Source organism: Nomascus leucogenys, chromosome 17 (genome assembly GCF_006542625.1).
Source record: "Nomascus leucogenys isolate Asia chromosome 17, Asia_NLE_v1, whole genome shotgun sequence".
NCBI classification, from domain to species: Eukaryota; Metazoa; Chordata; class Mammalia; order Primates; family Hylobatidae; genus Nomascus; species Nomascus leucogenys.
Genome location: NC_044397.1, coordinates 3,158,505 through 3,181,017, shown reverse-complemented (window position 1 = coordinate 3,181,017; position 22,513 = coordinate 3,158,505). Strand labels below are relative to the sequence as shown.

The 22,513-nt window shown below is 39.4% G+C and overlaps 1 protein-coding gene across 3 annotated transcripts in view; it reads left to right on the top strand.

Annotated features, from left to right (window-relative positions):
* Positions 1-22,513, top strand: part of KIF6 (kinesin family member 6) — a 376,916-nt gene that overhangs the window by 126,124 nt on the left and 228,279 nt on the right. For all 3 annotated transcript variants that reach the window (XM_030795951.1, XM_030795953.1, XM_030795952.1), the window contains exons 7-10: positions 400-606; positions 8,713-8,856; positions 10,123-10,209; positions 16,899-17,002. In XM_030795951.1, coding sequence (XP_030651811.1) covers positions 400-606; positions 8,713-8,856; positions 10,123-10,209; positions 16,899-17,002 — 542 coding nt within the window. The remainder of the gene's footprint in view (positions 1-399; positions 607-8,712; positions 8,857-10,122; positions 10,210-16,898; positions 17,003-22,513) is intronic.

Genomic DNA, 22,513 nt, shown 5'->3' with positions numbered 1-22,513 from the left:
TTTACAATTGTGATCATGAATTTTTCTGATATGCACATTCTCACCTCTTTTCCCATGAGATTAACATTAAGCACTTTCAAGCATTAAGCCAAGGTTAATGCACGGATTATAGACAGGTAATGAAATAAAGTTATATTGGCAAGAGGACTCGATCTATACCTCATTAGAACTCTTTTCTCACTTTCTGAGTCAACCCATCCACATATGTCATCAGTAATCCAAGAGGTAATACACTAAAAAGAACTTACTTTAAAGGTCTCAGTTACACGTGATTTTGTTCCAATTGACAGTTGGCTTCATGGGAAATGTCTTATCACTAGAAATATTATTTTAATTCTTTTGATATTCTTCAAAAATTTTCATCGTTCAAATAATTTTTGTTTTGCAATTTTTTTATAGACTCCTATGAACCAAGCTTCAACCCGTTCCCACTGCATTTTCACCATTCATTTGTCAAGCAAGGAACCAGGATCTGCAACCGTACGACATGCCAAACTTCATCTGGTTGACCTGGCTGGTTCAGAGCGAGTCGCAAAGACCGGAGTAGGGGGCCATCTTCTAACAGAGGCCAAATATATCAACTTGTCACTACATTACTTAGAACAGGTAAAACGGGCGGAGTGGGATGTATTAGTAACTATAGCTACCAGGTGTTGACCACATACTGTGTATCAGGCATTCTATTAGAATTTTTTTATTATGATAAAATATATATAACATAAAATTTGCCGTTTTAATCATTTTTAAGTGTACAACTCAGTGGCATTAAGTACATTCATAAAGTTGTATAACCATTGGCACTATCCATTTCTGAAGGTTTTTTATAATACCAGACAGAATCTCCCCATTCCCCTATACTCTAGTCCCTGGTCATCTCTACTCTACTTTCTGTCTCTATGAATTTGCCTATTCCAGGTGTCTCGTGTAAGTGGAATTATGCAACATCTGTCCTTTTGTGTCTGGCTTATTTCACTTAGCATAATGTTTTCAAGATTCATCCATATCGTAGCATGTATCAGAATTTCTTCCTTTTTTTAAATTGAACAATATCCAATTATATGGCTATGTCACATGCTGTTTACACATTCATCTCTTGATGGATACTTGCATTGTTTCTACCTTTTGGCTATTGTGAATAATGCTGCCAGAAACATTGGTAGATCTACTAGCATTTTGTATATACCATTTTATTGAAACCTCACAACAGCCCTACATTGTAGGTGTTAGTTACTATCCCCCTCATACAGATTTTAAAATTCAAGTCTTCCAAAGGCCTTCCCACAAGATTACCTAGCTAGGGGAGGGTGAGGATTTGAACCTAGATTTACTTGGCTTCACAGCCTATACCTTTTTTCACTTTTTGTCTTACTGCTTTATTGTAAAATTTAGTAGTTGGTGTAAATAGAGGTTACAAATGGCTTCCTTTTGCCTGTTTTCAGGCTAATAGATTAACGATGGGAACATGACTTTGGGATAACCGACTTGTTTTCTGCTTGGGGAGACTTCATTTAGTTGGTAATTTTGACCCCACAATGGTTCTCTTAGCCTTGTAGCTTTCCCTTCCTACTTCTACCCCAGGCTGATTACAATCCACCCCAGTATGTGCTTTATTTTTAATTTCTGAATTTAATGCCAGGGGAGAGAACATTCATCTGAATTTAGCTAAATAAATCTTTCAGAAAAAAAAAATTCATCTCTAAAATGAGTGGATTGAATTAGATGATTTCTCAAGTTCCATTTAGCTTTTTGAGTATAAGGCTGTGAGATGAATGTTAAAGATGGCAACTACTTCCAAATTCTAAAAAAATAAAATAAAATAAAAAATAAGAAACATGATCAAAAATTGGAGTGGAGAAGTACAGTCTTGTGAGGCAGAAGGACTTGTTAACAAATGTTGCAGCTAAAAGATTAGAGGAGAAAAAAATAAAACCTTTTTTAACTGCTTAATGAATCCTTCTGAGACTGATGTTGCCTCGATGTTAAATGCTGTGTAATCATCACATTGGCTAAAAAAGCAGATGGAGAGAAACCTAAGGGACCCTATCTGAACAAGGTGCACATGGCCAGACTCCAATCAGATGAATCCCAGTCAGGCAGCACCCAGAGATTAAGGCCTGCCTGGTATTCAGATCATTCTAGTGTTTTTAACAAGAGTCAGCATTCCTAAGCTCTTTCTTGCTCAAATATTACACACTACTTATACTTAACAGAGCTTTTTACTTAATAGAACACTTATAGAACATTGATATGAAAACATAATGGACTGTATTCAAAGTGCTTTATTTCAAAGAAATGTATCTGCTTGTTTTGGATGGTAGCACTGTCTGTTTTAATTTCCATTATATCCATCTGTTCATACAAAATTAGGTTCGTCAGTTGAATCAGACTTCCCACCAATTGTAATCACTCGAGAGAAATGTTCTGCCCTTAATTCTTTTTTTTTGATTCTATAAGCCTTTGCAAGCTGCTGTGTGTCACTGAAAGTATTCCTCTCCTCACATTTTTTCTCTTCAAAATTCTTATGACAGCCTCGTGTGAGTAGTCTTGGGGGCTATGTGGCATTGGATTTTCTATATCATTAATTTATTTATCGAACAAATATTTATAATGACCTACCATGTGCTGAGAGGGCTGTGCTAGGCACTGGAGCCTAGTGTGAACAAAATAGAAACAGTCCTTTCCCCAAAGACCTCAGGGTCTAGTGTAGGGAGACATGAATTAAAGATGTAATCTTTAAGTATGTGGCTGTAAACCAGGTGAGAGCAGTGAAGAGAAAGTAAAAGGAGTGAGAGGAGCTTGTAGCAGGGTATCTGACCGAGACTGAGGAGGTGAGAGTTGAAGATGGTTTTCTTAGGGCCTGATACCACGCAGAGGAATGAGTAGAGGCGAGCCAATCAAGGATGGGCAGAGCATGTCAGGCAGTGGGAATTGCAAGCCTGTCAGCTCTTAGCCCCAGCCCAGGGGGATGAATTTGCTCAGGGTCTCAATGACATTCACATGTCATTGCCCCTTGGTCTCTGTAACCGATGTTTCATTTTCAGCCACTGCATCACTCCAGCTGTTAACCATTTACACTGATACACAAGTGTCTTCACAGGAAAAGAGGAGGTTCAACATAAGATAGTAGGGAAGAAATTAGTGGGAGAGGAAAGAACATAAATATGGAAAAACTAGTCTGTGAACGTGGAGATGTGAGGCTGAGTAAATCTAGGGGTAGCTGCTAGAGAGCAAGTAGGTCAGTAGAAGAGAAATTTTTGAATTTCACACAGAAAGAAGAGAAAACCAAAGAGTACATAGGAATAAGAATAATAAAGAGAGTGGGAAGATGTTTAATGAATAACAAAATTCAAGGACTTTTGTTAATCAATTTCTCTTTATGTAGTACTTTATTATGGGACTAATGAGACTGGAAGTGTAACACAATGTAGTTTAATTAGCTTCATTCATTCATTCATTCAACAAATTGTGATTGAATGTTTACTGGGTGCTGTAAGTTACGTTAGACAATGGGGATAAATGAATGACTGAGAAGTAGGCAGGACTATCATGTTAGCCAGCAGAACAGCAAAGCATACAAATAAATACTTAGCAATATAGTAATTTAAAACCTGTAATAGAAATAAATCCATGAGTGTTGGTAATCAATTATATCCCTATCCTCTCTTTCTCAGTTTCAATATATAATAAGACAGAGATGGAATGGAAAACCATTTGGTAACTTGCTTTACCTTAATTAGCCTACATTTGTTCCACAAATTCCATGCAGCACTATAATTACTCTTTTGGCCATAACTCTGAGACTCACACCTGCTCAAAGGGTGCAGCCTCTCTGAGTTGAATGGACTTCACTGTGTTCACCAGTAAATAACTTTCTTTTTGCCAGAGTGTGGTTGGTTTTGGAGTTCTCCTTGTATATGCAGTACTTTTTCCAAAAAGTTTCCTCAAAAACATTTTAAGCCACAATAACAGGGTACATCTTGGCCTTAGAAATTGAGTTCATGGGAGGAAAAGGGAGACATACATACTTGTCCTAAATCTCACCGAGTGCTCCTGGTGTGACCCACAGGCTCTATCAGCCCAAACATCAAGTGAGAAACCACTGGAAATGAAGTGCTTGCTCTGTACTGCTACGGAAATCAGAATCAGAGTTGCCTTCAGCCATTTGTTCAACATAAATGGGACTTTTTCAGAGTCTTAGTTTCCATTTGGCTTCCACGGAATGTGTGGTGTTCAGAAGAAAAAGTAATGGTGTCAGCGCCAATTGTAACACTCCAAATTTTGTCAGTTTTCATAGGATAATTTTCCACACATTTCTGAACTCTTTTTTATTTAAAGTCTTTGACTCATTAAATAGTAAATAGAATTATTGATTGTAGGCACAGCTTCTAGGTACTTGGAGATACTATTAAGCATAATGTGAGGTTCTACTCCTTGTCAGTTAGAGAATAACTTCAGGAATATTTACCATTGTATTTTTACATGCAATCTAAGATGGAAGGAAACAATAAAAAAAGTCACGTTTTTTTTTGTTTGTTTTTTTTTTTTTGAGACAGAGTCTTGCTCTGTCACCCAGGCTGGAGTGCAGTGGCGCGATCTTGGCTCACTGCAACCTCCGTCTCCCGAGTTCACGCCATTCTCCTGCCTCAGCCTCCCGAGCAGCTGGGACTACAGGTGCCGGCCACCACGCCCGGCTAATTTTTTGTATTTTTAGTAGAGACGGGGTTTCACCGTGTTAGCCAGGATGGTCTCGATCTCCTGACCTCATGATCCGCCCGCCTCAGCCTCCCAAAGTGCTGGGATTACAGGAGTGAGCCACCGCGCCCGGCCAAAAAGTCAGGTTTTATGACCACCGCATTTTCCTGTGCCTTTCAGATCATTTGGCTCCTGCCCAATTTAAGAACTCACAGCAGCCTCACAAAGAATAATCTACCTGTGCTTCTTTCCTGAATACCTGCCATTTCTGGGTCATTCCAAAGTTTTACATCTGCTCCAGGTGGGCTGGGCTTATAGTATTCCTAAAGCTCCCCACTTCCTTTCCAATTACACTGAAACTTAGTTCTCTCAAACCTCATTCCATACTGATGACCTTCATATTGCCTTCCTAGGACATACTAAGTAATCTTCTCATGCATTCATTGATTTATTTAACAAAAATTTGTTGAGCACATTTTATATTCATCAAATTTCTTAGTTGTAAACTGGAAAATCTGCTCCAGCTATTTTAAGAAGCATGGTTTATTAAACATAAAGAATCTCAAGAAAAGTCAGAAAACTGAGTTTGGCTGCTACACAGAGCAACCAGGAGACACACCTAACCACACCACTAAACTGCTCTGCAAAGTACTACTGTATAGGCACATGGCACTGGATTCCAGAAACTTCCCTGCAGCTGCCTCAGAAGAACCAGATGTCTCTGCCACCATGCCCCCTGCAGATCTGATGTTCCTTCTTATGACTACCACCTCTCACTGCTCACCTCCAAACCCCACATAGGGCTTTCTGCTTGGTGGAGCTACGTCTTAAGCAAAACATGACTTTCAAGACAGACTAGGAAAAGTAATTTCATAGGAAGTCAAACTAGAATGAGGGCTGCCACGAGAGCTGAGGGAGACAGCTTTGTCTCTGCCATGTTACCAAGTGCTGAGCACTGTTCTCGGCAGTGGGGGTCGAGCTGTGAAGAAGAGAGACAACATCTCTGGCCTTGCAGAGCAGAAAGCCTAAAGGGGAAGCAGATAACAAATAAGTACCTAGATATAATTTTAAATAGCAATAAGTAGTATAAGAAAAATAAAATAGATTAACAGGCTGGAGATAGGTGTATTATTTTTGATAGGGTGTCCAGGGAAGGCCCTTGTGAGAAAACAAAATTTGAACAAAGATGTGAATAATGAGAAGCAGAAAGCTGTACGGAAATCTGGGGCAAGAGCATGCGAGGCAGAAGGAACAGCCATTTCAGAGGCTCTGATGTGGGGATAAGCTCGACATGCTGAATCAACAGTCAGAAGGCCAGTGCAGGCCCAGGGAACATGACAGGACATGATGTCAGATAAGTTGACAGGGATGGATCACACAGGAGCTGGGATATTATGCTAAGTGTATTAGGGAGCAACTTGGCATAACTTAGATTGTGCGAAGATTTCTCTGGCTGCTGTGTGGAGAACAGATCGTGGAAGGGCCAAAGTAGAAGCAGGGAGACTAATCCAAGGCCTGTGTGGTTGCCCAAGCCAGGGACCCCAGAGGCTTGAACTGGAGTGGTAAGAAGAGGTGGTAAGAAGTGGTCCAATTCTTAGCAGGTTTTGTAGGTAAACCTAATAGAAATTGCTGATGGATTGGATGTTGGGGATGAAGGCAAATCAAGGATGATTGCCTAAGGTTTTGGCTTGAGCAACCCGGTTGATGGCGGGGCCTTAATAATAATGGGTGAGATCTGGGAAAGAATCAGGCTTGGGGGCAGACAGGAAAGAAAATCAAGAATAGAAATCCAGGTGGAGATGTAGAGTTGCCAAGATGATAGTAGCACAGGGAAGAGGTTGAGATTGATGGTATAAATTGGGAAGACATCAGGATATAAATGCATTTAAAAGCCAGGCAATGGCTGGGCACAGTGGCTCGTGCCTGTAATCCTAGCACTTTGGGAGGCCGAGGCGGGTGGATCACTTGAGGCCAGGAGTTTGAGGCCAGCCTGGCCAACATAGCAAAACCCCGTCTCTACTAAAAATACAAAAAATTAGCTGGGTGTGGTGGTGCACGCCTATAATCCCAGCTACTCCGGAGGCTGAGGCACAAGGCTCACTTGAACCCAAGAGGCAAAGGCTACAGTGAGCTGAGATTGTGCTACCGCACTTCAGCACCCCAGCCTGTGAAACAGAGCAAGACTGGGTCTCAAATAAATAAATAAATGAATTAAATAATAATTAAAGCCAAGTGATTGGATGAGATTACATAGGGAGAGAGTGTAGATAAGACAGAAAAGAGGATCAAGAACTGAGCCCCGGGGCACCACAAAGTTTGTAATTTGGGAATAAGATAAAAGAAACATTCATTAACTAGTTTTTGAGGAAAGATGAAAACCAGGAAAGTGTAGTGTCCCAGTTACCACGTGAACAAAACGTTTCCCAAGGGAGGCAGTGGGTACCAGTGTTGCATGCTTACTCAGCTCAGAAGTCTAGTAAGATGGCAATCAGCGCTCTTGGTACAATGAAGGTTGCTGATGACCTTGGCAAGAGCCATCTTAGTTTAGGACTGTAGTGGGCATGCAGAATGGGAATTGTCCAGATGAAAGGGAAATTAATTCAGAAGAGAGAGGAGGTAACTGTAGGAGAAAAGTAGGAGGGAGCGGATGAGGCCAAGGGTGGCGGGCTGGCCTTAGACAGGAGCAGGACAGTAAGAAGGTGAAGGGCAGAATGTACAGGGGCTTTAATGATGGAGACATGAGATAGTCCTGGTCAGCATTCTGAATCTTTATCTATCATATCTAGTAGAAGTGTGGCCATCAGCTCAAAGTGAAATTGAAGAGAGAAGAGGGTGAACAAAGGTTTGAAGAAAAAGGAGAAAAGTGTGAAGGTCTCATTTCTGAGAGTTGAAAAGTGATTTTTGAGAGAGAGAGATCACAGGATGACTGAATTTACCAACACCTGTGGTCATGAATTTAGAACGAGACCAGTGGTATAGTTATATATTTTGCTCAAAACAGCCTTCAGAAAGCAATGCTCCCTTTTTGTTTTGTAAACCAAAAGAGTAGAGGAGGTTCTGGTGATGGAAATCACACACCTGGAAGAAGGGAGGACTAGAACAACGACAGGCATTGGCGGAGGTCTTTTCAGGAGCTACGGCCTTGTGATGCCCTTGAAGACACATCCTGTGGGTGGCTGATTCCTGCTGCTTTGTAATGAACATTCTAGCACTGAATTTGTCTGCCCAGGATAACCCTGAGCCCCAGGTGCCTCCTTTCGGGACAACCCCAGCAGCCTTTGCTCCATCTGCCATCCATCTATCTAGAACCTTCCTATTAAGTACCTAAGGAACTCAGGAAGAGTAAGGTGAGCAAGCCTGGGTTGAACCAAGGTCAACTACCCGTTGCTTACAATGGGAGCAAACCTATATACAGCACTTGTTGTGGGCTAGGTACTATTCAAAATGATTTGCACATTTTAACTCTTTTAATCAGCTCAACTACCTATGAGGTAGGTACTATTTTTATTCCTGTTTTACAGATGAGGAGACTGAGGCATGTTGAGTGACGTGCCCTAGGAAAGCTAGGACTTGCACCTAGACAATCTTGCATGAGAATCTGGGACCTCAACCACTATCCTATACTGTTTCCCTTAGTTCTTGTTTACTGGCGTACGGCCCAATTTTGGTAGTATTAGGTAATTAAAGTAATCAGGCATGTTTTACTCTTATGTTTTTATACAAATTTTCCAATCGTTAAAAACAGAATAATAGTGTATCCAGTTCTATACAGATTATTTCATTTGTCCAAAAATTATGGGGATCACAATGCTGCAGTTATGCTACATTTACTTTATTCAGTCTTCACCATCTTGTACTGAATATTGTTGTTAAGAGATTTATTCTGTACTTAAGTTTTGGGCTTCACCCTGCATTTAGTTATTATTTTCTTTTGCATTTTTATTGCTGTTTAAGCGCTGTTGTTTGTCAGGTGTGCATTTTCTGCTAAGTTAATCCCATTACCTTTCTACTTTACCACAGGTTATCATTGCCCTTTCAGAAAAGCACCGTTCGCACATTCCTTATAGAAACTCCATGATGACCAGTGTCCTAAGAGACAGTTTGGGAGGGAACTGCATGACAACTATGATTGCAACACTCTCCTTGGAGAAAAGGAATCTTGATGTATGTTGGCTCTTCTTTCTGGAGATCTTAATCTAGGTTTTTACTGCTAGCACGTGAGACAGAGTTGAGGATCTTGGGTGGGTTTCTGCCTTTTCAGCTGGGTATGCCTTCAGAGGGCAGTACCCTACAGAGTTCACAGCTGTGGGCTATTTGTCATTGTTATAATAACCCCATTTGAGAATTGACTTCACATAGCACAGGATAGTTTGAAGAAGCCTCATATACAAATTTTGGAAGGCCTACTGATGGGTTGGCAATGTCAACCCAAAGAAATGGGAGAGCTGACCCATCCGCTTCTCTTGCTTGATTTTGCCCTGATGACTAAGATCCGGATACCCTGGAGATATTCTGAGATGTGTCCCTAGAAATGTTGCTGAGTGAAGCAACCGGGATGCTTTGGCAGGAGCCAGCTGCTGAATGGCTCTTCTGGGTTGCTTTAGAGCCAGCTGATGTTTAATGTTTGGGATCCAGACACTCCCCAGAAGAGGAAACAAGGCCAAGACTTTGATTGTAAGATGCCTTGACAAGCCTCTCTTTTTGACCTGTTATGAATCTTTATTTTGTGATCTTTCATGTGTGTGGATTATGGCTCTTGCTCTGATTATGATTTATGTATGTGGTTCTGGCCTAAGTGATCAACAACTGAAAACGCATACTATACCAGCTGCCACTTAGGACCTTGTCATCTCTCACTTTTTGGCATTGGTAATTTTATTAAGCCAAAATAAAATTTGGTTAAAAAATAATGTTCTAGAGCAGGGGTCCCCGACCTCCAAGCTGTGGACCAGTACCAGGTCTGTGGCCTATTAGGGGCTGAGCCGCACAGCAGGAGGTGAGTGGTGGTGGAGCCAGCATTACTGCCTGGGCCCCACCTCCTGTCAGATCAGTGGTGCCATTAGATTCTCATAGGAACGTGAACCCAATTGTGAACTGCACATGTGAGGGATCTAGATTGCCTGCTCCTTATGAGAATCTAATGCCTGATGATCTGAGTTGGAACAGTTTCATCCTGAAACCACACCACCTGCACTCTGTGTCCGTGGAAAAATTGTCTTCCACAAAACCAGTCCCTTGTGCCAAAAAGGTTGGGGACTGCTGTTCTAGAGCAAAGCTTCCTAATTTAGGGGCATAGTTCCTCATTGTGAGTTTTATACACATCACTTTTTAGGTGTGTATCTTTTTTCTATGAATAAAAATTAAGTTTTATCTAGAGAGAAAATACCTCTGTATGCCATAATATTTTAAGAAGTTACTTTGCTTTCTTAGGAGTCTATATCTACCTGCAGATTTGCACAGCGAGTGGCACTCATAAAGAATGAAGCCATTCTTAATGAAGAAATTGATCCCAGATTGGTAAGTAACTTTTAACTATATTTTTAAAAATATATTAAAGTATATCAAAGATTAGCTAAAATTTGTAGGTGCACTTACTCTGTACTGGGAATGTTCTAAGTAGTGGAAACATATTAACTCATTTAATCCTCTAAATAACCTATGAGTAGATGGTATCTCTATCTCCACCTTAAAGATGACAAAACTGAGTTAAAAAGATGTTTGATAATTTGCTCAGAGTCATAAGTGCTAATAAGTAGCAGAGTCAGGCTTCACACCCAGGCGGTCTAACTCAACAGCCACTGCTCTTCCTACTTGCAGCTCCCCATTGCTTCACTTCAAAGACATGCAGGGAATCCTAAGGACTCATACAACAGAACCACACATGATTACATTTATATGCAGAACTTAGCCTTTCAAAATACATCAGTTTAACTATCTAGAGACAATAATAGTCTGTCTTTTTTTTTTTTTTTTTTTTTTGGTAGAGACAGAGTCTTGCTCTGTAGCCCAGGCTGGAGTGCGGAGTGCAGTGGTACAATCTTGGCTCACTGCAACCTCCGCCTCTCGAGTTCAAACAATTCTCCTGCCTCAGCCTCCCGAGTAGCTGGGACTACAGGCACATGCCGCCACAACCGGCTAATTTCTTTTGTATTTTAGTAGAGACGGGGTTTCGCCATGTTGCCCAGGTTGGTCTTGAGCTCCTGAGCTCAGGCAGTCCACCTGCCTTGGACTCCCAAAGTGCTAGGATTATAGGCGTGAGCCACCGTGCCCGGCCAATAATAGTCCATCTTATATAAAAGCTCATAAAGAAAGAAAAGTCCTAATAGCCATTCAGTAGAACCATATTTTACATACTCGTTCTGTTATTCTAGAGTTTTTAAAAATTCATTATTGGCTTGATCCATCAAACTTCTAGTTTTATAACAGTAAATCCTGCTTTATCAAATAACTGTTTTTAAGCAAAAAGAAATTTACATAGTAATAGTTTAGCTCATCATAAATGCAGATATTTTCTATTCTCTATTTTGTTAGTTTTCTGTAAATGAAATGCAATACTGAATCCATTTATGCCAACATTGAAAATGTTAAAATGAAATATCTCAATTATATCAAATTCCATAATTAAGATTACATTATTTTTCAAATCACTCAGTTTTTCATATTTCTCCAGAAAATAAGCTGGTATGGGCTTAGTAATCTGCATTGTAAAAAAAAAAAAAAAAGTGAAATCCTACCAACAGTGTTTCATTTATAAATTTCTCAAATCAAAAAAAAACAAAACAAATTAATTATTACCCATATTAATTACTTCCTCTTGATTGTTTGTCCTTTCTCCTCTTTCTCCCCACGGAAGGACAGAGGAGAAGGAGGACAAAGGAATAATGGGGCTGTCTGTTATGTTCTGCTTGCCTCAGAAAGCGCCAAGCTCCTCTGATGGAGTTCTCTTCTGGAGAAACCAATGAGTGAAGCAGGATCTGTTTCAGCACAGGCCCTGGTCAGGTATCAGCATCACACAGTGTTCCTGCTGGAGAGAGGAGACAGCATGCAAAGGCAAGATTCAGGTGGAACTGAGCTCCTAGGGTGGATTTTGTTGCTGTCCCTACCCTTCCAGCAGCCCTATAGCATTACAGTGCCAAATGAGAAAGAGAGTTAACAAAGTTATTAGCCCCAAGACAAAAACTAGTTCAGAATTTAAGGAAAATAAACATATTAGACATTGGAGGGTTTGGGTTTTGTTTTTTGTTTGTTTGTTTGTTTTTTGCATTTGGCTAGAGACTTTTCTTTGAAGGAATGTGAAGAATTTGAAGAAAGGTAAACATTATTATGTGTTTGATATAGGTCTGTGAGAGATTTGAAGAAAAGAGAAATCAGGAATCAAAAGCTAATAGCTGATAATTGAACAAACGTTGAGGTCTTCCTGGTGCAGATTAATCTGGTAATTGACAAGTGTTGTTTCCTGGTCTCTTTTATAATTGCCTCTAAAAACTGACATTACTCTCAGTCATTTTATGTACAGAGCTTGTCTGAGGCACAAGTGACAATTGAGAATTTGTCCTACAAACCACTCAAGACAAAACTTGGGTGGCATTTCCTGTATCTTACTTTTAAAATTTAATGGCAAATATGGAGCCAACCAATAAGGATTTGCCCTGCTTTCTTTAAAAGTATTGGTACCTCAGGCCGGGCACGGTGGCTCATGCCTGTAATCCCAGCACTTTGGGAGGCTGAGGTGGACGGATCACCTGAGGTCAGGAGTTTGAAACCAGCTGGATCAACATGGAGAAACCCCATCTCTACTAAAAATACAAAAAAATTAGCCAGGCATGGTGGTGCATGCCTGTAATCCCAGTTACTCAGGAGTCTGAGGCAGGAGAATTGCTTGAACCCAGGAGGTGGAGGTTACAGTGAGCTGAGATTGTGCCATCGCACTCCAGCCTGGGCAATAAGAGCAAAACTCCATCTCAAAAAAAACCAAACCAAACCAAACCAAACAAAACAAAAAAAGTATTGGTACCTCAGAGAGACAAGGTGGTAAAAGAACCATGAACAAGGCCAGAGCCTGTGGTGACTGGGCATGAGCTCAAATCTCCTAAGGATGTCTCTAATGCCAGGGTTCCTTCAATAATTAGATGAGAGGCATAACTGTAGCAATCTCAAAACCAAAAAAACTTGGCTTAGTTTTGAGATTTTTATTCAATAAGACAGGAGAATAATTTCGTATTAGATTTTTCTTAAAAGCCTTAGTAAAAATAGAAAGTATGACATCAATATTAGTTTAATAGAGAAGGGTGCCAATGTAGTTACTGTCTCAGGATTTTCGTTCTGTATAGATTGATGATCCTAAGAATATTTTTTAAAAAGAAGCAAACAAAACCCACACGATCCTGTACATTTCAGTAAAATTCTAGGAACACTGACATGTTTGAAATACTCAATATCATGTTCTTTGGGATTTCTGGTCCTGTTGATAATGGTCCAAATAATCTGAAACTCACCTATGTACCCAAGCATCTTTGAAATACACAAATAAGGTTGAAAGGAAGTAAGGGAATTCTCCAGGGCCCAAAAACTAAGCTGAGGCTGCAGTTGTCCTGGAGTGGAGATATAAAGGAGGCTGTAGCAAAGGAATAGAGATTAAAGCCCTGGGGTGTTGCAAGATGGATGCTGAACCTAAGATATCCTCTCTTTTCCCCAACATAAAACCAGTGAAAGGGAGAACTACTAAAAAAAACAATCTATCCACTACCATATGGAGACGTCAAGGCAGTTTGTCCGCTTTCGAATGGACTATAGGTAAAACAAAAAGTAGTTTCTCTGAAAACTACTTTGAAAAATTTGAAAACCTAGCTCTACCTCATGTAGGTTTGAAATTCAAATTTACATAACCCCTTTAGTCTGACAATCCCCAAGCAAAAGAAGTTAGAAAATGAGTAAAGCAGCCCGGGTGTGGTGGCTCATGCCTGTAACCCCAGCACTTTGGGAGGCTGAGTGGGTGGATCACCTGAGGTCAGGTGCATGCCCAACATGGTGACACCTTGTCTCTACTAAAAAAACAGAAATTAGCCGAGCATGGTGGCAGGCACTAGTAATTCCAGCTACTCAGGAGGCTGAGGCAGAAAAATCGCTTGAACCTGGAATGTGGAGGTTGCAGTGAGCTGAGATGGCACCATTGTACTCCAGCCTGGGCAACAAGAGCAAAACTCTGTGTCAAAAAAAAAAATAAAGCTACTAAGAGGAAGAAAGGAAGGAATGACAGACCAGATCCTATGGTGTTTTTCTTTCAAGTTTTGAGTAATACTAAATATTCCAGAAAGGATGAAAGCTGGATCAAGCCTGCTAATTTTTCTTTTAGGAATTTTGCATTGTGATAGAAAGATTATTAATACGACATGTACTATCATGAATTAGTTGGGTTTATTTTGGGAATTCAAGGTAATCTATCACTAGAAAATACATCAATGTATAGTGTAAGAGAAAAATGAGAAAAGTTAAAACCAAATTTAGGATAATGGTAATGGGGAATTCCTTCAGGGAAGACTATCTAGGGGTGTGGTCTTCAGACAGGTCTGTAATGTTCTATTTCTTACAGGGTACATGGATGTTCACTTAAGCTAAGTAGTGGGTATAAGGTATTCTTTTATACTATTTTATATGCCTGAGATGGTTTATACTAAAATACTAATCACGTGAATTAATATGATTCATCACATTCAGAGTTTAAAGAAAGAAATTATATTATTTCATCCCTAGTTGCAGAAAAAGTGTTTGAGCACATTAAACATTCAACCATACTTTGAAAACATCATTTTAAAGGTGAAATTTTAGAAGAAATAAGACAGGAATGTCTTAAGAATTGAACTTGGAAGTCCTAGCTAGGAAAATGAGACAATAACAAAAAATAAAATATATAAGAATTAGAAAAGAGGAAAAATATCTGTCATTACTTACAGACAATTATATTGCTTACATAGAACATCCAAGAGTATTTAATGATAAATAGAACCCCCAAAGTTTCAGAAAATTATTTGGTATGTAATCCATACATAAAAATGAGTTGCCTTCCTATATGCCAGAAGCCAACAGTTAGAATATATAATTTTATAAAAATTCTATTTACAGTATCAACAAAAACTTTTAAATTCCTGATAGAAAATGTAATTAAAGACATGTAAGGTATTTATAAAGAAAATTATAGATCCTTATTGAAAGGAATCAGTGGAAAGCTATACCATGTTTATGGATGGGATAATTTAATATCATTAATTTGATGTCTGACCAAATTAACCTTTTAATTAAATGTAATAATTCCAGTTAAAATTTGAGGAGAGGCTTTGGTAGAATTTGACAAGTTGAGTCTAAAATTTACATGGAAGAGCAAATGGCCAAGAATAGCCAAGTCTATTTTGGAAAAGAACAGGATGAAAGGGGCTTGTCTTATCTAGATGCCAACTTTCTTAAGATTTAGTAGTTAAATCAGTGTGGTATTGCCATATATAGTAAAATAAACAAATGTGTTTAACCAATAGCCCAGAAATAGACACATTTATATATATAAACATATTATATAATTATAATAGCAAATCTTGTATGGTTAGCCATTTAAAATAAATTAAAATTTGATCCCTATTTCATACCTTATACAAAATAAAATCCACCTAAATGTGAAAATCAAACTTTAACACTTTTAAAAGATCATATAAGAATATATTCCTATGATTAGGATAAGATAGATTTTCTTTCAAATGACACAAAAGTACAACCCATAAAGGAAGAAGGTGCTAATTAGATTATATTGAAATTCCGAACTTTCATTTAACAAAAAGAACACTGCAAAGTGAAAAACATGACACAGATTGAGAGAAAACAGGTGCACTGCATAAAACTAATGAAGGATTCACATCCAGAATATAGAAAGAAGCTAGCAAATCAATAAGGAAAAACAAGTAAATGGGAACATGGAAGAATGGGAATAAATAATTTGAGCAAGGAAGAACCCAAACTGCCAATATACATATGCAAAATGACCAACTTCACAAATAATCACGAAAATGCAAATTAGAACTAAAATGAGATATCATTTTACACCTAACAGATTGGCAAAATGAAAGTACCTGTCAATATTACATAGTGACAAAAATGTGGAAACAGGAATTTACATCTGTAGTTGATAGGAATGTAAATTTGTACTACTCTGAAGAGCAATTTAACAATATATAATAAAGGCAAGATGCACATACTCTCCAGCCAGGAAATCCTACTTCTAAAGTGCACACTATAGAGAAACTCTTACATATGTGTTCAAAGAGATTCATAATATTCATAGCAACACTGTTCGTAATAGCAAAAGTAAAAATCCTAAATGTTCATCAACAGGAGACAAATAGATTCTGATATATTCCTTTACTGAAATACTATATATCCATGAAAATTAATGAACTACAGCCACATGAAGCAATATAAATAAGCTTAAAAACGTAATGTGAAGGACAAAAACAAGTTGCAATTGCATGCAGTCATGTAACATTTACATAAAGTTTAGGGCATGCAGAATGATACGATACATTATTTATGAGTACATGCATACATATGGAGTAAATGTATGAAAATACATAGAGAAATCAGACCCCTTAAATGCAGTACAGTGATCACCCCAGGAAGGACAGAGGGGGGATACCAATAGGGGGTTCCAGTTACATCAGTAATGTTTTATTTGTTTTAAAAAAAATTATAGAGGCCGGGCAAGGTGGCTCATGCCTGTAAACCCAGACTTTGGGAGGCCAAGGTGGGCGGATCACGAGGTCAGGAGATTGAGACCATCCTGGCTAACATGGTGAAACCCTGTCTCCACTAAAAAAAAAAAATACAAAAGATTAGCCGGGCGTGGTAACATGCACCTGTAGTCCCAGCTATTCGGCTGAGGCAGGAGAATCGCTTGAACCCGGGAGGCGGAGGTTGCAGTGAGCCGAGATCATGCCACTGCACTCCAGCCTGGGTGACAGAACAAGACTCTGTCTCAAAAAAAAAAAAAAAAAAAAATCTAGAACTATTTTAACAAAACGTTAAGATTTAACAAAGCTGGCTTTTTATGCCATTACCCATTTTTGTGTCCATAAAATTGTCCATAATTTTAAGAGCTGTATGTTCTCTGTCACCAAGTTCACCTTAATGAGAAGTTGACATTTTCTCTGTCTCTTTGCCATTTGTAGGTGATTAAACGCCTACAAAAGGAAATCCAGGAACTGAAGGATGAACTGGCCATGGTCACTGGGGAGCAGAGGACAGAGGCACTCACAGAAGCAGAGCTCTTTCAGTAAGCCTGCAGACTTTTTTTTCTTTTTCTTTAACAGCGAAAGTTTGTGTTAACTTCTTTGTTGGCCCTAATGTTATGAATTCACCTCAAAGCATGAAGGTCTCCTGGGACAGTCTGAAATTGCATTTAGGCGCCAGTTAAGAGTGGCGGCTTTCCATGAAAAGCTGGGTAAGGCTGGCAGTGTTTTTGCCGCCTCAGCTTTGAGGAAGTAAAGAACAGAGCAAAGAGAGGATGGGAATATCCTTCTCATGCCAGCTGAAGAAAAGGAATTGTATAATAGTCATGCAATTTTAAAACACACACACCAAACCCTCTTGAGCTGTGGGTCTCAGATCTGAAAGGAATTCAAGAGACATCCTTTGTATTCAACAGCATCTTGCTACAGGCACCAATTTATCCCATGCCAAAGTAAGCTCTCTCCTTTAATAAATGGATGGCCCATATATTATAGCTCAAACACTCTAACTGGGAATGAAAGCAGGTATTCAGGGCTTTATACAACTGCGGCATCTTTCAGAGCTTTTAGATTTGCAGCCATATGGCATATCAGTGGTGCAATGTGGCTCTCATTCTCTCTCTGATCACAGTGGGCTTTCTTGTTTCTGTGCTGCTTATTAAGCATGTGTTGGGTAGTAAGAATGGGCCAGGCTTTGAAGGCCGTGGCATTCTCTATTTCCAAATGAGAAATAGAGCTACATGGGACTTTTCTAAAGATATACTATAATTTCACCTAACCCTCCCTCAATGGAGAAAATGGTAAATAAGAGGAGAGAATAAAAGTAGTTGTCTTTAAACTATTCCATAGCTGCCCCTGAGGTAGGTCTAAAGCTTGAGAAGCCTCAGCAAGGTTTCTGTTATAGTCACAGCTTTCACTCCTATGGGATAGTGTTTCCTAATTCCAGAACACTGTATTTAATAACATGATAGGCCCCTAAGGCTTTTCTTGCAAGACTGCTTTGTGGCATATTTGCAATTAAGGGGAAGCATATTGCCAAAAATTCACGTTAAAAAAAACGTTTTATGTCACTTCTTCAAACAACTTGGGATATCGTAGATATTGAGAACACTAACCTCAAACTATCTTCACTATGGTGTTCCTTTCCCCTCAAAGAAGGGAATTACCTATTATTGTCTTTGAAAATGTCTCTTCAGAATTTTGATCTACAAGTCAGGATCCAGCCAAGAAAACAGAACCAGTCTAGGCCTTTTAACAAAAGGAATTTAATATAGGAAATTGACTGCCAGGAGACAGTTTTGCTGAGAAACTAAACAGGAAATGAAGCAACACCCCAGAGATCAGTAACAGCAGGAGCTTCTATGCCCCTAGGATTGCAGGGACAATAGGAGAAGGTGATGATACCAGAACCTAAGGGCAGCAGCTGACAGGCAGAAGCTAGACCATACTGAGTGCTGTGTGACAGCAGCTGCAGCCACTGAAGAGCCACAGGTGCTAGTTGAGACACTGTCCAGAGGAACATCCTTGGCTTCTCTCATGTCCCCCTTTCAGTCTTCCACCAGTGCTTCCTGTTGGCTGAAGTTATCCAGAAGCCGGTTGCTAAAAAATCTGGGAATGTAGTTTCTTGTGATGCAGAGTCAAAGAGGGGAAGGGAGAAACTGAGTCTAAAAGCAACATATTCAATCAGTACGAATGTTCACACCTGTAATCCCAGCACTTTGGGAGGCTGAGGCAGGTGGATCACCTGAGGTCAGGAGTTCGAGGCCATCCTGACCAACATGGAAAAACCCTGTCTCTACTAAAAATACAAAATTAGCCGGGCATGGTGGCGCATGCCTGTAATCCCAGCTACTCGGGAGGCTGAGGCAGGAGAATCGCTTGAACCCAGGAGGCAAAGGTTACAGTGATCTGAGATCACGCCATTGCACTCCAGCATGGAGCGAAACTCCATCTCAAAAAAAGAAAAAAAATCAGTGCCAGTGTTTCTGCAAATTCCTGTGTATCCTGTATGTTTTTCAGGAGGCTTAGTTTAAGGGTAAGATTTTGAATGTGGTGGTTTCAGTACGTCAGAGTGAGTGTGCTGCAGGTTCCCTCTATTGTACCAAATCTAGAGAATTATAGCACTGGGATAAACACATGGATCTCTCGTCATACCTAAAAACAGGAAGCCGACTTCTTGATGGTCTAGAGACTTCAAGGAATTCCTGAGGGACTGAGAGGTGGGACTTGAGATGGACAAGAGAGAAGGATACACTAAGACATGGGTGCAGCATCATAATTGCTCCACGTCTGGAAGTGTGGAGCCCTGGAGCAGGAGAGGGCTAGGAACAGCCAATGAGCATTTGGTAGAGCTGTTGTAGTGGGGCAGTTTGTCCTGTGAACTCCTGAGCACTCCTCCTCTGCAGTGTTGAGGATGGAGAGACAGAGAAGGGCCCCAGGTAGCTAACAGAGAGCCCAGAGAAGCTCTGAAGACCAGTTGCTGTCTTTGGCTTTATTTACCCATCCCCTATTCTCACGAAAAATAAGAGGAAGCAGCCAGGCGCAGTGGCTCACGCCTGTAATCCCAGCACTTTGGATGGCCAAGGCAGGCAGATCACGAAGTCAGGAGATCGAGACCATCCTGACCAACATGGTGAAACCCTGTCTCTACTAAAAATACAAAAAAATTAGCCGGGTGTGGTGGCGGGCGCCTGTAGTCCCAGCTACTTGGGAGGCTGAGACAGGAGAATGGCGTGAACCTGGGAGGTGGAGCTTGCAATGAGCTGAGATCGCACCACTGCACTCCAGCCTGGGTGACAGTGTGAGACTCCATCTCAAAAAAAAAAAAAAAAAAGAAAGAAAAAGAAAAATAAGAAGCTCAAGCACTGGCAGCTGCTTCAGTGCCTCATCCCAGACAGGCTGCCCAAGCTGAGATACCTGAGAGTCCAGGAAAGATGAGCCCATGGTTCAGGGGTGGCTGGAATTAGAAATATGAGGCCAAAAGTCTGAGAATGATAAGATCAAGAAGATTGTACAACCCATAGGGCCTTAGAACTAAACATTACCCAAAGTGATTAATATCTTTAGAGAAATAGAATATGGTATTACATCTATGAAACAAGAACAGGAGTTGACTTTTATGAAGCAAAATCAAGGGGAAATCTTGGAAATGAAAAAATATAGTTGTTGTCATTAAGAACTTAACAGATGGCTCAATAACAGAATGAAAAAACCGAGGGGCAGATTGGTGAGCTAGGAAGATCAGGGCTAAGGATTTCTTCCAGAATATGAGATAAAAGGATAAAGAGATAGAAAGGTTAAAAGAAAAGTGTCATAGAGAATAGCTCTATATTTACCAATATCTGATGAATAGGTGTTGGTGAGGAAAAAATAGAGATGATGCAGGGGAGCCAATAGTTAAGAAATAATATCTCAGAATTTCCTAGAACTGAAAAATAAGACATGCAACTTCAGAATGAAAAGCTACCAAGTGCTAAGCCATATAGTCATATTGTAGAAAATTTTTAGAGCCACAAAATACATAAAAGAATCATGAAAGTTACCAGAGAGGAAAAAAAATTACTCTAAATCAATAATCTGATTTAGAGCAGACTTCTCATCAATAATTCTGAAAACGAGAACATCTAGTGCTAAGGAAACAAACAAAAAGTACTCTAAATGTATTTTTCTGTATCTAGCCAAATTTGTATTCAAATGTGAAGATGAAAAAAGGCATTCTGCAGACATGCAAACTTTCAGGCAGAAAGGATAGCACCCTAGATCCTTTCTCAAGGAATGACCACAGACTGTAATTTAACAAAAGAAAAATGCAATAAAGTATATGCAGTAAGAATGAGCACATTTTGTTATATCTTCTTTTTGATTCTTAATATTGTGTAATATTTACATTATATCTTTTACTAACTTGCCACTTATTCCATAAATGAATTTTTCTGTTTAGAAGGTATAACAATCAAATAACAATCAAGTTTTTCTTTCACAGGAGTTTGGGGAATAGAATGAAAACTAAAATTGTGACAATAGATTGAAATACTGAAGGACTTTTAGATCCTGGATTGATTTCTGTTGATCTATAGATAAGAAATATACAAATGTCAACCTCAACAGATTCTATAGACAGTATAGAGGGTTGCCAGTAATTTTTTTGTGCAATTAGTTTATTTGTTCATTCATTTAACACTCATTATTTATCTAGCATTCACAAAACTCTATGTTAGGCCCTGAGTGGGGCACAAATGTGAGCAAAACCTAGATCCTGCTCTCAAGAAACTCATAATTTAGTGGTGGTGACAGACATGAGCACAAGTAATGATGTGATATATAAACATTATGAGAAGATGTAAACAAAATACAACGAGAATGCAGAGATATCAATAATTACTTTTGGGCTCAGGAATCATGTAAAGCTAGTTCATGTGCTACTAAACAAACTTCAGCATTTCCCAATGAAATGACTTGTCTGCTGTCAAGAGAAGTGTGCTATGTATCATTGTGTCTTATTAGTGATTTCTGACGAGCAGTTAGGGAGAACAAGTGTTGCAAATAGAAATCACCCTGCCAGAGCAAACCATACAGTTTCACAAAAGTAGTAAATTTGGCACTCGTTCACAACTGACAGTGCAGGTTATTCAGACAATGTGTTTTGTTTTTATTGTTTATGTTAAATTGTTATCATTATGTTTTTCCATAATTACCTAGATTGAACATTAGTACAACCTACATTTCAACAGACTTAAGAGTCTTTTATCACCTTAAAATGAAAGCGATAAATTAAAATTTACCCCTAAAGTGCCACTGCTATTTAACACCTTCAGTCTGTACTGCTCTGTGTTCTAGGGCCCCTGGATATTTATTCAGGAATGTGAATCAGCTTCAGTCCTCTTATTGTGCCCAAACTCTCCAGGAGACAGGCAGGAGGGGGATGATGGTCTGGAGAGAGTATGTGTCCCAGAGCTTGTCAGGACACAGTGGCAGAATTGCTCTCATCCTCTTCTACTTCTCTGCCCTACAGATTCCTGCAGGTTTATGTTGATTGGCATGGCATAAGGATATTACCATCAGACATTCTCTGAAGAATATCAGAAAGCAGATATTTAGTAGATATGGTATTTTATCTAGTATGAATTGAGCAGTTTGGAGATGTCTGTTAATGACTAGCCCTATCAAATTTTTTGAGCCATTTCCCAACATTTCTATGCTTAATGTAAATATTTGTTGCATGGACTTGGATGCTTTAATTTAAGAGGATTTCAGATGTCAGCCTCCAGTTATTATGATATTTTTAGTTTACATCTTTTTTTGGGGGTGGGGTGGCTGGGTATATTTGAAAAGAGACAGCTGGATAAAGGCTGTATAGCCAAGTTAATGTATACAGAACTTCTTCGGTGAAGATTTGATTGTGACTGAGTCTCTAAACACATACACAATTGTTTCTTTGGTAAAAATAATAATAATAATAATAAGCCTGTAGATCTTTGACTAGGCTTGGAAGCATTGTATCCTGACCCAAATCTAAGCGAGTCAAATATTTTCTGTTAGCAACGTTTTACTTCCAA